This window comes from Octodon degus, unplaced genomic scaffold (genome assembly GCF_000260255.1).
Source record: "Octodon degus isolate 3935 unplaced genomic scaffold, OctDeg1.0 scaffold00205, whole genome shotgun sequence".
NCBI classification, from domain to species: domain Eukaryota; kingdom Metazoa; phylum Chordata; class Mammalia; order Rodentia; family Octodontidae; genus Octodon; species Octodon degus.
The window spans coordinates 2852486-2869723 of record NW_004524781.1 but is presented as its reverse complement, the minus strand read 5'-3'; the positions used below and the strand labels follow the sequence as shown (position 1 = coordinate 2869723).

The window sequence follows — 17238 nt, the reverse complement described above, 5'->3', positions numbered from 1 at the left end:
GGGTTGTGACAGGTGACCCAAAGGGCTGTCCCACAGATGTTACCCCAGAAAATGTGTTCTCCAAACGCTACAGCACCCAAGGGGCACGGACTACATAAGTCTCGAGATATGATGGCCATCTAGCCAGTTCCCTGTACTGCAGGGCTTGGCTTCAGATGCAGGCAGGATGAAATTTCAATTCTAGGCTGCGGTAGGAAAATGAGAATCATGTTATCCACCTGTTTGCGGGTCTGATACTTTTATGCTCAGCTGCAAGTGTGGTTCAAGTTATTTAAGAATGGCTTCAACACACAGTAATATACAGTTATTATATTCCAAAAGCCAGGAAGTGTAAAGTTGCTTTTATTCCAGCAAAGTTGTGTGTAGTGCTAGTTATTGATTTTCATTAGTAACATAATCTTAGTTTTATAACAGATGGAAAAATATCTTAATCAACAAAAGTATTTTCCTACATTGTTCACTTGTAAATATTTGTAACTATGTTTGAAATAATTTTTGGATATTGGCATTTAATAATAATTAAATATAAATTTCTCAAGAATCATAAGATTGTTTTAGCTTTTGAAAATGATAAGCTTCAAAATTTAAGATTTAATTTGTAGGGACACCAAAATAGCTCAGCAGATTAAGCACCTGCAAGCAGGTGCAGGGGCTGGGGGTTCAATCCCCGGGCCTGCCGTGCAGCCCCGCTCCCAGGGTGTGCTAAGAAGGCAATTGAGACTGGGCATGGTGGCGCACACCTGTAATCCCAGCTCTTGGGAGGCTGTAAAAAGGTGGATCACTATGAGTCCGATCTAGTAGTGAGACCCTGAAGCCCCTGTAAACCCTTCCCTAAAATACAAAAAAAAAAAAGAAAGAAAGAAAGAAAGAAAGAAAGAAAGAAAGAAAGAAAGAAAGATAGAAAGAAAGAAAGAGATGTCACTTGTAATGAGGCCTGTGTCTGCACCGTTGCTGGACTGCCGTCCTTGGTGCGTAGCTCCCGACTCGCTGGTACTCACTCGTAGTAGAGCGTGTAAGCAGCTACAGTATTGGAATGCCAGTGGCTGAATTTGCACACTGCGCTTCTCCTCAGTTCATGACACCAAGAGAGACTCTGCTGAGCTGAACCGCCAGAGTGCGCCAGCATGGCCAGGACTACTGCTTATCGGCCAAGGCACGTGGGTGATTACTCATATCTGTCACCCCACCTTGACTTCAGCTCCAGGACAGCGAGGCCTTGCTCTGCCACCTCCAGGCCCTGCCCAAGAACTGATAAGTGGCAGTGCCCCAGATGTGGTGAGCTGCCAAGTTCCATGGTGCTGTAAGAAGCCACAGTGGAGAACAGCAGTGGCAACGCAGGCCAGCGTGGCAGGCAAGAGAGATGGCAGCCCGGGAGCCGCCAGCTGCTGGCTGGTGTCCTGGAAGTGGCAGTCAGCCTGCGGCTCCTCGGGACACAATGGAGTTAGCCCTGTCTCCACTTGGCGTCCTGAGCTGAGGAGAGGTGCAGCGTGCAGGTTCAGTCCCTGGATTCTAGTACTGCACCTAACTTATGCTCTGTGTTACAGGATGAGCAGGAGTGAGTCTTCGGAGCTTTGCTTCCCGGAGAGCAGCACAGCCGGGATTCAGCTCCGCGCTTTATTACAATTTAAGGTGACGCCCACAGCTGTACGGCCATGAAGGAGTAAGCGCGGCACGTGTCCACAAGCACAGCACCCTGCGAGGCTGGGACAGGGAACTGACTGGCAAACCTAGACTGCGACTCAGGGTTACGTGAGTCCCTGTCTTAAAATATAAGTAAATAAACAAGTAAGCAAGTAGGCAAGCTGGGCATGTAGCTCGGCAAGAGCGGCCTGGGCGCAGTCACCATCCGAGATGTGTCTCTGCCGTACCCGCGTCGGGGTAGCCAGTCGGTCGGCCCTCTTCTCTCCTTAGTCCTCTCACGCACATGCAATGTAACCTAATGTGCACTTTCTGTGTTCTCGAGAAATCTGCTTTTAGCCACTCTGAGGCTGCAAGCTGCGTGCTCACTTTCCTCTCTTTGTGAACCTCTGCCAGCAAATTTCCTGAGGCTGCAGGGCAGTCGCTACCAGGCAGAGGCTGCTCAGGCACCTAAGGATTACGCAGCCCGCGGCCCCAAGCGAGGTGAGAAGAAGGACACTCGCTGCTGCTACAGCTGGGCTGTCTCCTTTTTCTTTTCTTTCCTTTTTTTTTTTCTTTCTTTTTTTGGTGGAACCAGGGATTGAACTCAGACGCTTGTGCTTACCAGGCAAGCGCTTATTCTGCTGAGCTATTTTCCCGGCCTCTTTTTTCTTTCTTTTTTACCCTGGGACCATGTTATGGATCACTCCGTTTCTTCTTCATTTCTTCTGTTTAAAATTAGAGAGGGCCTCTCATTCCAGTTGTCAACCTACCTGGACTTATGACCCCTTAGCTCCCCACAACTACAAATACATCTTAGTGTCTTTATTCTCATAAACTACAAATATACCCCATATATCATGCGGTAGTGGTAGACTGGAATTAACTTGCCAGGATTCCAATAATTTTTCTATAGGATTACAAATAAATATAACCTTCCTGCACTTCAATGACAACCAGAAAAGCGTCTCTATAATGTACAATTTTTATGTCAGTTACAAAAATAAAATTCAAAAAAGAGAAAAAGTTGACCCAAAAGTGCATTGTCCATCTTCAGAGCACTCTACTGACTTGCCCACTGATGCTCTGTTCCTGAGCTTACTTTCTTCCTTTCTGTCACAAAACCAGAAAAAATAAAGTTGGGAAGGGTAGGAAAAATTAACTGAATAAAATTAGTGGGGCCAGGGAGATAGCTCAGTAGAGTAAGTGCTTGGCTGGCAAGCGCTAGGGCCTGCATTTAAGCCCCGGTGCCACTAAAAAAATAAGTAAATAAATAAAATTAGTACTTGTGATGGAGGAAATTTGCAGTGTTCATAAAATAACCAGCCAATATCTGTAGAAAATGTGTTTTCTTGTATTGCCTAGCACAGTGATTAAAAATAAAATCAAACACAATGGAGGAGAGTGTGTTAGCGTGAGGGACATTTCTCTGTTCCATAAACACCCTCCTACAGTCCGATGCTGGAAAGCCAGAATGCCCAAACCTGCCCCTTTGTGTGCACCACTTCCACCTTTCCACAAATCAAATTCCAAAACAAATGTGGAAATCCCACACGGATCCTTACGTTCCCATCAGACATCTCACTGTCAACCTCCTCAAAATTTGTTTCCAAGTTCTTTCTCTATTATTGAGCTTTAGTACTGTTAATATAGTTTTGTTTGCTTTTCCTATTATCTTTAAATTTTAATTTGTAAACCACTTTATGATGTTGGATCAAGTGATTAAGTCCTCTAGAAAGCAGTGTATCTCTGGAGCTTATCCCTAAACAACATCTGTGACTTCTGAGTTTGTGTAACTTTATTTTTTCATTTTTTGAGTTCAGTTTTCTCCTTTAAGCACCAGCTGCCTGTCTTGGCTGGTGCCCTTGTTAGACATCACTGACCTCTGCTGTTCTTCCGTATGACTACTTGGGAAGCTTCGATCACTGCACCTTTCCACTTGCAGTAGATGAGACCTCTGAAGAACACCTGGGCACTGTGGTCTGCATGCCTGGAGTCCCAGCACTCGGGAGCCTGAGGCAGAAGGATCGTAAGTTGGAGCTCAGTCTGGGAAACTTAACAAGAATCAACCTCAAAATAAAAAAGAGTGGGGGTCAGCCAGGTGTGGTGGAGCACGCCTGCAGGCCCAGAACCTAGGTGGCTGAGGCAGAGGGATTGCCAAAGTCCAAAGCAGCCTGGGCTATGTAGTGCGTTCTAGGCCAGCCTGCACTACAAATGAGACCTTGTCTCAAGAAAGGGGCTGTGGATAAGATGGTGCTGTACAGCATGAAGGCCTTGAATGCACCACTCAGCCCGAGAGGAAAGGGAGAGAAAGGACTTTCTGGAGTGTAGGAACAAGGCACGCAGAAGCAGCCATGCAGAGGAAAGGAGATGAGAGCCTCTCCAAGGTGAAGAGAAAGGAGGATCCGGGGAAGGCTCCCCGTCAGCCTGACTCGCTGCTGGGTCTGCCCAACTGGACGCCCAGGACACAAGCTTCTCTAAGCAGGAAAACGCTCTGGGTTTCAGAGCTGGAGACTGAAGCCACAGCCCACTTCCCCATTCTAGAGTCCCTCCCTTCTCCTGCCGTAGCTGATTTTACCCAGGGCCCAAATGAAAAGCCTACTGTCCACCCCTAACAGAATAGCTCCATCCTCAACTCCTTGCCATCATATTATTGCAAACCACAAAGCCTCAGTTCTGCACTGTGAGTACATTCACTCATTCTCATGTCACTGCTGTGCTTTTGCTTCATCTCACTCTACCATTGTTCCTGCCTATTGATTTCTTTGTACTATTTGTTGCTTTCTGAAATTTGTTTTCAGGCCAGGGAGCTAGCTCAGCAGCACAGTACCTGTCTAGCAAGCACAAAGCCCTGAGTTTGATTCCCCACATCCCTGACTCCCTGAAATAGTTAAAAACAAATTGGCTTGCGTCCTTAAATCTCCAAGACATTTATTCACAATGTATCTCTCATTCACAGTATATTGCCTGCTGTGTAGTATGTGCTCAGTAAGTAAGTGATGATCAATTTAATTCAGGCTTTCTATACTTGTTAGCTAAACATCATAATGCAGTTTTGCAGTGAATTTTTGAATAGTTTATCGGAATCATTCTTGACCTTTTCCAGTGCGTCATTTGCATTACTGGTAGCACATTTTTGAGCATTTTGTAGTGCAGCAACACATGGGGCAAATGCCCCCTCTGCAGAGGCCTCAGCCAACCTCCTGGGGGTGGTTGCAAGCACAGCAGCTGAAGTGGCCGAGTGAACCGAGTCAGCTCATGACCTTGAAACTGAGGCAGAATACGAAGGAAACTCGAATTCGGCTTAGTGTATTTCAGGGTCACAACAGGAAGATAATTTCCCACTTGTTCAGCATCATGGAAAATGCAGATCCTAATAAAGTGGGTATCAGTCTGCAACACAGCACAGAAGTCAGATAGACCTACTGGATCTACGAGAAGCTTTCTATCATTTTGTAAATAACTTGAGTGAAGAATATTATAGATTTGAGAAATAGCAATTTGCTAGGCACCCCAGGAGAAAGTACTAAGAAAGAGTTGCTGAGGTTACAACGAATGAAAGAGGGTCCACCAGCCCAAAACTCAGATGAAAGTGGAGGTGGAGGCTCACCCGATGACCTGTCTAGTACTGACTCTGCAATCAACTGGCTTCCTTCTGTTGGTCAAGCTGGAAGCACAAGAGGGCAAAGATAAAACCACTCTTGGAGAGCTGAGAGCAGGACTAGTCAAGACAGTGGTGATTTCAGATTCAGTTTAGAGATAAACGTGCTTGGTAGTAATGGAAGGCAAAACCCAGAAAAGGAAAATGAGCCATCTTCAAGATGCTCTAGTAGAAAAACTATAGAAAACAACAGCCAAAGGCAAGTGGAAAATCCACAATCTGACTCAGCATCTGAAAGACCCTCTAGGCCACAAGGAAATTCAATTGCACCAGTGACAGCAGAAGTCCCACCTACTAGAGGTCAGAGGAGGGCAAGAACTAGCAGCCCAGACTGTCGAGAAACAGAGCCAGAGCTGAGAGAAGGTCAGCTCTGCAACCAGCGAGGGAAATTCCAGGAAGATTTCATCATAGTGTTTCATCCTGACTTATGAGCACACTTTGGCAAAGGGGACCAAGGGCAGTTCTAGAACCTAGCAGCTGTGACATGCAGACAACAAATAACTGGGCTTGAGCTGCTAGCTAGGGGTCTTTTTGTAGCTTCTAGAACAAGAAATCTTCTCAAGGAGCAGGTCTTTCAGACACAGCCAGCAGTGGTGAATCTGCAGGATCAGGACAGCGACGTCCAGCCATCATCCTTGATCTTCAAGTCAGAAGAGTTCATCCTGGAGAATCTCGACAGACAGGGCATAGCCAGCAGAGCTCCTTCAAGGTCGCAGATGCCGAGTGACACTGCTGCTCATGACAGTGAGTGAGGTTTTGGGTGCACGTTTTCACGCTCTGAGCAGGCAGGTTGAGAACCTACATCAGCACAGTTAGGGTTCCTAGTTGTAGACACTTAAATGCTGATTTAAGTGATACTGCACCTGTTGCAATTCGAACCATGTTAAGAGGGATAATTACAGGTTTTGGTGAATTTAGTTGTTTTATGTACAGTGAAAGCAATTAGAACTTTATGGCTTGTCCCGGGTGGAAAGGGTAGAACCATGGTATGGGAGAGGGAGTTCTGGTGGTAGCAGTTCTCGCTCCAGGCTCAGTTCCAGTCCTGGTTCCAGCTCTAGTGGTGACAGTCCAGAAACTAGCTCAAAGCTGTTTGAAAGCAGTAATGAAGGAAGCCCAGCGTTAGGTCCCAGGTGAGAGGATCAACCTACGGCGTGGCACATTCGACGAAAGTGGGGCTTTCCCATCCCTTGGTCTGGCTCAGTCTTTCCTCTCAAATGAAGATGATGGTGACCAACCCAGAGGACTCACCGAAGAACAGATCGCCACTTGCAATGGGAGGTTCCGGCGCACAGCTGCAGGGAAATCCTGTGGCGCTGGCGTTGCAGAGTACACAGAAGGCAACAGGCTTCGCAGCTGCCCTGCTCCCGTGGGCGCCGTGTCCACGGCATCTGTCGCTGCAGTCTGAAAATTCTGCCTGTGCTGCTCGTCGCAGAGCGTCTCAGCGTCTGCTAAGCGAGCACTCGCTGCGCCCTGGGCGGTGCAGCTGCAGTGGCCCACAGGCCGGGGTCGCACGCTCTTGCCTGCTTTCCAGGTGGTGCTTACGTGCACAGTAACACCCGACCTGAGCCTTTTTTTTTTCCCCCTGAAAGAACTGTCCTTTCTCTAATTTCTGTTTAGTACAAAAGAAAATATTTTAAAAATTAGGATCTAAAAGTCTGATTTCAGTACCAGTTGAATTGATAGCATCTGTTACCCATAATTGATTGTGCATACGCGTCCGTTCCTCTTCCGTTACCTTAAACATCTGCCTTAGCAATGGCTCCTGCCAGTTACACGTTGCTCTTGAAAGTTCCCCTGCTTTACGAAAGACGTCATGGAAACCCCCAGTGCAGACTCAGCTACAGTGTGTTTCGTAAGTGATTCCTTAAAGCTACGCCAGTTTCAGTTATTAGTTAACCCAGATGCAGATTCTGAGTGTTTATCATCTCTCAGACTCCGGGATGCTGGGCCTGTCAGGGTCAGTAACACGGAGGACAGCGCCTTCGAAGTGGGTAATTGTCTCCTGAGCCCATCACTGTGACATACGGGAGTGAGCTTATAGTGTGCCACGTTTACCCTGTGGAAGTGTTAGAAAGCTTATGCTTATGTAAGTGAAAACTCTCCCATTCATTTGCTTAAAGGTGGAAAGCTATTTTGTGGAGGTGCAGTACTTTTCTAATGCATCGTTGTATTAATGCCTTAAAATTTTAAGTAATATTAAGAGCTAAAACTATTTGTAGCTGATGGTAGCCTTCCTCGTGGAGTGTATCATTCCTTGGAGAATTATTCTCCCTGTAGGCCATGTGCCAACAGACCCTCGAGCAGCCAGTGTGTCACAGCAGGGCACAACAATTTGCAGAGCTGCCCTGGTCGGCGCTCAAGGGCGTGAGAAGACAGAGGTGCGCGCCTGGGGGAGCCCCGGGCTGCCTGCGGACCTCAGCCCGCGTGGCGTCGGAGCACCCGGCGATTCAGCGCTCCGGTCGGGCGCCCGCCCGCGCCAACGCAGTGTCCCGCAAGGCCCGGCTCCGTCCTGCTCCCGCCGCCCAGGGGACGCTCTTCCGTCGCTTTGGGGGCCACCAGCCGCCGCTTAGGGTCAACGCAAGCGCCGTTCTCAGAGCAGCCGTTCTGCAGAAGAGCGTCCGCGCATCCTGCACACCACGGCGCGCCAGGCGCGGCTCCGCGGAGAGTCCAGAAGGCCAGCACCGTGCACGCGTGGCGTTCTGCGCTGTGGGAGGCAAGGACAGCTTCTGGCGGCGGCGGGCACAGCCGGGCAGGGCTTCCGTCCAGGTGAATTTAATTCTAGGCAAACCGATCTCAGATTTAGTGAGCACGAACATTAATAGAAATAGTAACAAAGAGGCAGAACGTATTTGACTTCAACTGTAAAATTTTCAGTGATTACTAGTAGGGTATGCTCAGGTGAGGGCCATGTACTCCTTTGAGCTACTATTGATCATGCAAGTATCTTCTGAGTAATTGGTACTGACAGGACTGCAGGGAGTTGAACGGAGAGAGAGAGAGAGATGTTTTATGTAATACATACATGCATTTATTTTATAATTATATATAGACAATTTAGTTAATCAATATCTTTTGCACAAGTTTTGAATTACAAGTATATTTTGAAATCAAAACAGACCAAAAATAACAGTTTAGAAGCAACATAAATACTAGCAAATAAGTTGCTACTTTATCATTATACAAGATCGTAATATTTACTACAGAAAAATTCAGTAGACAAACATTATACATCATTACTGAAATGGACACTGACTTTTCTTAGTTATGTACTATTTCCATGGCTATGGATCCGAAAACATCAAAATGAAAAAGAAAAAATTAACAATATTCAGGTTGCAAAACTCCAAAGATGTCATATTTTATTTTAAAACTCATGATCTAACCAAAAGTATCTATGAACTAGAAGCCAATGTTAATTATATAGCTAATAATTTTAAAGTAGGTGAGAATATGAAGCTAACATAAAGTTTTATTTCTTATTAACATTTCTATTTGTAAAAGTTAATTGAAACCTACAAAACTGATTTTTAAAAACTCTTAATTATAAGGTCAAATTGTGATGCAAGTAGGTATTAGATGCATTCATTCTCACCATGAAAAACTCCGTAACCTTGGATAACACGTTTTGCCTTCAAGTGATGCCTCAGTTCTCTGTTAGTGTTATGAAAGCCCCTTATACTTACCTGAATGTGTTGCTGGGAGAAACAGCGAGTCTGCGGCCCTCACGCCACATCACCCTGCCTCGTCTTACTACACTTCATGACCAGATGCCGCACAGTCCGCCCTGTCATTTTCTTATTAGTGATGCCTGTGAGACCCTCCTGACTGGCCGAAGTCCTTGCTTTAAAAAAGTGACACAGAGCGATCCGTGACTCCTAGTGAATGATGATTCCTCCCGGTGTTTGGATGGGCAGTGGACCCCTTGTCTGACTTGAAATTCTGGAGAGTCTATATAAAATAAGAAGTTAACAACATGTTACTTCAAGTACTTTGCAGTTGTGCTTGTGTGTCCTTATTCTTTTGGCTGAAGTCTATGGTGGGGGTGGAGGGGAGGCCATCAAATCTGTGAAGGTGGAGTTCTAAAGGTAGGCTGCCCCAAGGTCTTTCTAAGGAGTGTCATATGTACACATATTCCATATATAATTCCATACATAATCATATATAATTTCCAAATACTCTTTTTAAATGGTCCTTTATTTAACTATATAAGTTTTGCTTGGTTTCTCTGTAGGTTTAGTTGAAGATCTGAAGCTCTTTCAGTTTAGCAGTCCAGTAAACACAAGCACTTAATCTTTATTTAAGATGCATGTTCACATGAAATAGCCCTAACTATCAGTGAAATACATTAAGCCTGAGCTCACTGGTGCATACCTGTCTCCACATGTGGGGCAATGCTGTGCCGTTGTTGCTGATGCTTTCGTTTGTTTCTTCTTTCATGATGGCTTTTACTTTGCCCTCCCTAAGAGCAGGTCTTGAACTTTCAGATAGCCGCTGTGCCACTGAGCTATATCCTCAGCGCCCCACGAACTTTCAGATTATACATTGTGAGTAATTTTAAATTATATGAAAAATGATCTTTAGCTAGAATGTAACTACTTGACAGCTTGAATAAGTTAAAGTCTGTATTAGAGCAAATCCAAGACTTTCATCTGCAGTAGTGACAGTGCTCTGCTTGTTACCAGGTAAGTGATACGATTTCCAACGCAGAAAGGAAGGAAAGGGCGGCACTGTGGCCAACCCTGCCACCTGCCGGGTCTGTCACTCGATGCCCTCTGCAAAACGCGCAGGCCCATAGACTTTACACATCGTGTGTGCAGCTGAGCAGTTAGTGTGTCAAGGCCCATTTTCTGCAGGACCAAGAAATGGTTTCTGGGAAACAATGTTTTAGACACTCAAAGAAAACAGGGCTCTTGGATAGTTTGAAAAATATAAAGGAAAGTTTAATAAATTCTGAAGACTACTTTTCCCCATTGAAATAGACCTTAATTCCTTGGCCTTTGATCTCAATGTTAGAACCCACTGGGTAAGTTCTCAGAGAAGTAATATTTTGAAAGTCTTTGAGGATAGCAGTTTATTTTGGTACTGATTTTAGCAAACACAAAATTAAATATTTAGAAGGCTCGGTGCCAACAAATGGAGATGTTTTCTTTAACTGTATAACATTTAAAAGAATGTAGGGGAAGTTAATGATTAAATTTTTTTCTTCACCTTTTCAATTTATTATAACTTTTTAACCAATTTTGCATGTTTGTATCTGGTAATCTAAACAACTAATTTGCAGAGAACATTATAGAATACAGCACCACTGTCAAATTCCTGTTATTTTGTATAGTGAAATTTTGTAGTTTTAATGTTGTTTTTTTGTACCATTTTGTATTCTCTTGAATTAGACAAAATCATAGATTGCATGCATCCTAAAAATAATTGTTGATAAAATAAACTTTCACAAATATAGATTTATTTTAATAGAAGCATGCGAATCTGTATGCCCTTGGCAAGACATGCGGTGACAGTGGACCTGCACGCCCGCTGCTGCACAGACTGCTCACTTCTGTCTTTCCTGTGTCTGCCTGTCTGTCCAGGTCTGGAAGTCCTAGATTTGGTCTTGAGAAGTAACACATGTGCAAAGGCTGACTGGGCCTTCGCAGGTGTCAGACAACATGAATTGAATGTTCAGTCATTCTGTTTCTATTCCCCCCAAAATTAATAGTTTGTGTGTATGCACATACTCATGTATGTGTACAAACTTACATGTGTATTTCTGCATTAATATTTAACATTTATAATTAGCATTTATTAACGTTATACATAGCCACACAGTAGCACCTTGATTCACAAGTGTGACTCTTCACAATTCTTGTCAAAATCCAAGTTGAATGAGAACAAAATCAAATTCAATGATTAGGCTCAGTGTTGACTTGATTGGGAAATTTGATTCAGTTTTTGTCTAATTTGATTTGCAATCAGAATCTTGGAGAAGATTGAGTTCATGAACTGAGATACGACTGTGCATAACGAATAAGAAAATGAATATTGTTGACATTTAAATATGAGGTATAAAAAAATTAAAGAAAACAAGCATAATGTTCTGGTTGGCAATACTACATTACAATATTTTACATCTCAAAAATCCATAAATCTGTAAATCAGTATGTCTCTGATCATAGAGCCTCACATGCTAGCAGCAATATTGCTCCCTCCCAGCAAGGAAGACAGCAAGAAGGAAGATTGGGAAAGCTGGAGTGAATGTCAGGCAATGGCGAAGTGTCTCTATGGGTGTGCCGCGGCGGCACCACCTGAAGCGTATCCCTGGCTACTCCTACACCATAGCTGCACAAAAACCCATCGGCCTGTAAAATATTGGGGTGGTGAAAAATCTTCAAGTAAATAGAAACTGTGTGAAGCATACAATAACGGATGATGTATGTGAGTCTGTCAGCCTTTCAAATAAGTTGAATAAGGAATACAGCAAAATTCAACTTGGATTTTGTAAGAAAACAAACAGGAAAGACAGGTAGATAGCACTTAGTCAGAAGGAATGCATAACGCACATCTGCTTGTGAACTGCAACAGTGAACATCACGTGGTCACAGTTACCTTACACGTGAGCAGTGAGCACGGTGCTTCTGGGTGCTCTCCCACAGGGAGGCCAGCCTAGCACGTCCTCGGGGAGCAGACTCGCGCCCAGGACAGCCGCGAGCTCAGGCACGGGGACATACATCTGCATGCAGTGAAGGGGCCCTTCCCCAGCTTCCCTTCTGTGTTCTATGCAGTTACCTCAGCTTGAGCATGACCAGGACAAGGACTCCACAGGTGACTGTCATGCACATGACAGCATAGATTACTTCTCCTATGAATAGAAGATTTTTAAATGATCACTGGCGTTTTGGAGGGAGTAAGAAGTAGAGGTGCTGCAGAGGACTGACCACGAGCTCACCGTCGATGGCCGGATGCAGGCCACTCAGAGCAATGTCCTTCGCGTGCTTTCCTCTGTACAGTGGGACGCCTTCGGCTTTCGACAGGATTGGATAATCTGAAAAGCAGGATGGAAAGAAAGGAAAGTACGGGCAGGTCGTAAGCTATTTTTATCTCTTGAGACCTCTTGAGTTATTTGTTTAATACCACAACAGGGATTTATTTCCATGACATCATACTTTTCTGATAAACTTTAATTAAAGCAAGAAAACCCCTCAATTTTAACAGCTTGTTTTCTCTTAGTGACACAGTTTCTTTACAGAAACTTTGTCCTGAAACCATGCCTAGTAACAGATCTTTTATTTCGTAAGCTGACTCGCTGCGCCCTCCACGAAGACGAGCAAGACAAGGCATGGTGATGATGGCCTGCCCACGAGGGTGCCAAGACAGCCCCTTCTCCAGGGTGACTGCTTTCGTGTGCTTCTGAGGCGCTCGTGCTTCCCTGCGACCTGCGCCTGAAGGGGTCCCACAGAGCAGAGCGCCCGAGCCTGACCCTCCACCTGACAGTGCTGGCTTTGCCATCTCCTGCGACTCCACCTCCCGGGACCCCTCCCCTAGCTAGGCCTTGCTTTCCACTGTTAAAACCTAACTGCTTTGAAGACAACAACACACCCTCTATTAACTACTGTAGTTGTGCTAGTTGATATTGTGTCCACTTGGCTGAATCAGCTCTGCATGTGGGGGCCTAACCTTGCAGGTGGGCAGGGCCCAGGAATTGGGGAAGGCTTCATGCCCCCCTGCCCTGCTTAGGTGAAGTCCCAGGCTTTGCAGGAGCTTGACCTTCTCAGCTGAGCCAATTTGGGGCCTGTGGAGCACTGGTCTTCGCAGTCAGCGTAGAAGGAAGAGAGAGGCTTGATGGACGCCGCTGCAGCTGCTGCTCCTCCTCTGCTCTTCATTGTTTTCTGCCGCGTGAACTGCTGTCGTTTGCCTTGGAGCCAGCGGAATATGGACTGAACCCTCCAGTAACTGTGAGCTAAATAAACCTTTCCTTCCTTCATTTTGAGTGTTGGGTATTTGTCCCAGCAACCAGTAAAAAAGTAACTAAGACAGTAGTCTTCTATTATTCTACTATGAAATTTTGTTTTATTTTCTCATACAATAAAAAAGCAAAACCAAAGCCAAGCCTATCTGTTGTCCCTCAGAGCGGCGAGTCCTGACTACTTGGAGGCTCATGTCTCTGGAGGTCATTCTCTGGAATCCAGGATTTCCACAACTCTAAAATCTTGCATGCTACTGGCCAGGCCTTGAAATAAAATCTTTCCTGTAAAGATGTGCTCTTTGCTCTACCTTTTCTAATTTAAGGGGGAAAAAATTCTTAAAAATTAATTGGCAGATTCATTTTGGTTGATTTTTATAGGCAAGGAAAATCATCCCTAGTTTTGACTCGATCTATCACAAGTCCAAACGCAAAACATAAGCAATGCCCCGATAATCAATTTCTTTCACAATGATTCTGATGATGATTCAAATCAGTCTGGAGGCATTAAAAAAAAAAACTTAGAAAAGACAGAAAAAGGAAAAGGGCAACCATCTGCTCCGCAGAGGCACTGTTGCTTAAATATTTCATGAGTTTGGAGAATTTAGATATGTGTGTACAGTTGTACAGAAATGAGTTCATCGAGTGTCCCGCTTCAGATTTAGAAAGTCCCCCGGGGCCTCAGGGCTTGTAGACAGGGCTCTGTGAAGGCGGACTTAGGAAGGGTGCATGGAGCTGGCTCACTGTTGCAGGTGGCTCCCGGGAGGAGGAGGCGCATCCCTGGAGGTCGGCCTGACCCGGTGGGCCTGTCACCGGGTCTCTCGCTTTGTTCTCTGCTTCTCGACCGCTGAAACTTCAGCAGGCTCTTTGCTGCTGTGCACCTCTGCTGTGTCCTTGTGCCCTAGAGAAAGTGCACTGTGGACTATGCACACAAGCTGAATGAACTTCGGCTTTAGGTTGTCAGCGACACGTAATTGCTCCAGATATCAGAAAAGCGACTGGGACATCAAATCCCCGGATGTTATGTTTGGTCACAGCAGGCTGTGAGAGGAGGAGAGAGGGGATGTGTGTGCCTGAAGGTTTGCTCTCCAGCTGGCCACTGTGGGGCATAAACCCGCTCCTAGGACTGAAATGAAGGTAGGGGCTCTAGGGTAAAAAACAGATAGTGGGGTTAAGCTCAACTGCCTATGTTGTAGGGTAATAATATCATTAAGCTGCTCTTCTGGAGGGCTAACAACCTAAGATTGCAGACCAAAAAATTAGAGAAAAAGAAAGGCTGAAAGGACAGCCAATATTTGGCCCTAGCCCTTCAAGGAGAGTGAAGACTTATGACATAGGAGAACCTATATTGTAACATTAAGTAACTCACTTGTGTCCCTGATTTTCTGATCAAGGAGATTATGGGGCCACAGAGGAAAGTGACCAACAATGTAGAATGTGCCTAAGGAGAGTCACATGGAGAGAAAACATTCTCTCAGACTTTCACAGAGAGAAAATTGGTCAAGCAATGGCCATGACTCATCTACATGGCTGACATTGACAAAGGATCTACAAACTGCGGTACGGGGTTTCAGGGTAAATCTTGAGGGGACTTGACTGACCTTTTCAGATACAAAAGTTACATTTCTTGTTATATAGGTCATGCTTTATCTTGGTCTTAACCATCCAGCAGAAAAGTATAAAAAGTAAAGCCATATTAATATGCTGAGCTGCAAAAGGCTCAAGTGAACAACTTCTGACACTGTCAGTCTTATGGATAACCCACTACTATTATGGACTACTGGACTATATTGGATTATTTTGCTGAATTAACACACCTACAATATTTAAATGGCAATGGAGTACCCATCTCTGACAAAACTGTACAAAAGAAAAGAGGATACAAATGGCAGACCATTCTGAATCTGCATATACAAAATAGTTAAGATAGATATACAGCTACTTTCTCTTAATTCAGTGAGAAGAAAGATTTGTGTTTGGACTAATACTGTTTGGACAGAACATTGTATCTGCATCTTGTACTATGAATAGCCGCTACGAAGGCAACAATATGAAATGTATTAATTATTGAAACTGTCCTACTAATCAGTTTTGAAATTGTCTCATTACTAATTGTTTCTCAATAAAATTAATAAAAAAAAGAGAAACTCAGTAGACAGAAGAGTTCAGTAGCCAAACTCTCTGGTGGGCTGGGGAGAAGAACCCCAGGAGAAGACCTAGAAAAGAGCAGTGGGTGTTCAGCAAGCACAGGGCTGCACAGGGAGCCGTAGGGGAGGGAGCCCACATCAGCTAAGACAGCTCACACACATGGCTTCAAAACATTTCAGCTACTCTGCAGCCTTCCCCCCACACCCATCAATGAGGGAGAACTTCTGCCATGTTCTTAAGATTCCCAGATCGAGCTCTAGCCCAGGCCCAGTGAGTGTGTGGGAGGGCTGCCCCTCTAGCCTACTCCTCCTTGTCCCCTTCAGACTCAGCTCAGGTCTGGCATACAGGCCTGTGGTGAAACTCTGCAGTTGCAGTTCCTACAGAGAGAGTATGGGACAGAACCACCCAGGTAGTCCAGGAGCAGAACATCCTGCCAGAGGGGCACAATAGGTTCACTCCCAAGGGCTGGAGCCAGAAGGAGCTGAGCACAGCAGCCAGACCCAAGCCAGGTACAACTGGATTTATTCAAACTTTGTAGATCTGCACCACAATTCCAATAGGTGCTAAGGTTATAACTGCACCAACGCTCTACAACAAAGGTCAGAAGACAGTGCTACACAAAATGACAAGAAGGAAAAAATGCAATCTCAGAACCCAAGCCCACCCATAACAAGTGAGGAAGACACTAGCGCAGAACAAATTGGGACTCAAACAGCTGAAATCAATGACTCAAGAGCTTCTGAATTAAAGAAAAAACTGCAGAAAGGTATAGAGGAACTCAGATCAGAAATAAAAAAAGAAATCCCTGAATTAATAGCATTTGCAATAAAGAATCAAATACAGAAACATATGGAGGAAACCTAATGCCCACCCAGAACAAGTGCAGAGGACACTAGCTCAGCTGAAATAAATGAATTAATAGCGTCGAAAGTAAATAAGCAACAGCAGAAAGATATAGAGGAACCCAGAGCGGAATTAGTTTCTGAAATAAAAAAAAAAGAAATCTCTGAATTCATTGCATCTGAAGTAAAGAATCAAATACAAAAACATATAGAGGAAAAACAATCTGAAAAATCCCTGCAGTAAGAGAATTAATAATTACTTTTAAAGAAGACATTGATAAAAAAATAGAGGACATTAGAAAAATGACGCATTGTTTGAATGAGCATTACAAGAAAGAAAGACATTGCAGGAAGCATAAAGCAGAGTCAAAGAGATATAGAGGAATTTAAAACCTCAATCACAAGCTTGCAAAACTGTTTGAGTGAAAGTGAAGATAGAGTTTCAGATCTTGAACACGCTGGTGCAGCTAGTGAAAAGATAAGAAAAGATCTCTTAAAAACAACTAGGATGCAGGAAAAAATGATTCATCACTTGCAAGATGAGGCAAAGATTAAAAATATAAGATACTAATAGGTATCAATGAGAAAGAAAGAATCAATACAAATGACATTAAAAGAATATGGGCAGAAGTAATAGCAGAAAACTTCCCAAATATGAGGAAACAATCTGACATCCACGTAACTGAAGCACACAGAATGCCAAGTAACCTCAACCCAATTAAAAACACACCGAGACATATAATAGTCAAGATCCCAGAAATTCAGCACAGGAATAATATACTGAAAGCCACTAGAGAAAAGACGCAGATCACATTAAAAAAATCGATCAGATTTATAGCCCACTTCTCTTCACAAATCATGAAGGCAAAAAGAGCATGGAGCAGAGTACATCAAGGCCTCTATGAAAACAAATCCAAACCTAGACTACTATACCCTGCAAAACTCTCAAGTTTGATGGAGAAGTGAAATACTTCCATGACAAAGAACAACTAAAGAATTTCATGATGACAAAGCCAACC

At 44.4% G+C, this 17238-nt stretch overlaps 1 protein-coding gene and 1 pseudogene across 1 annotated transcript in view; one reads left to right on the top strand and one right to left on the bottom strand.

Moving 5' to 3' along the window:
- Positions 1–1652: 1652 nt before the first annotated feature.
- On the top strand, positions 1653–6730 carry LOC101570768 (annotated as a pseudogene).
- Positions 6731–7693: 963 nt separating this feature from the next.
- Gfral (GDNF family receptor alpha like) overlaps positions 7694–17238 on the bottom strand; it is a 71190-nt gene continuing 61645 nt past the window's right edge. The window contains exons 6-9 of the mRNA XM_012517674.1: positions 12216–12311; positions 12056–12128; positions 9210–9226; positions 7694–7905 (exon numbers count right to left, since the gene is read on the bottom strand). Coding sequence (XP_012373128.1) covers positions 7694–7905; positions 9210–9226; positions 12056–12128; positions 12216–12311 — 398 coding nt within the window. The remainder of the gene's footprint in view (positions 7906–9209; positions 9227–12055; positions 12129–12215; positions 12312–17238) is intronic.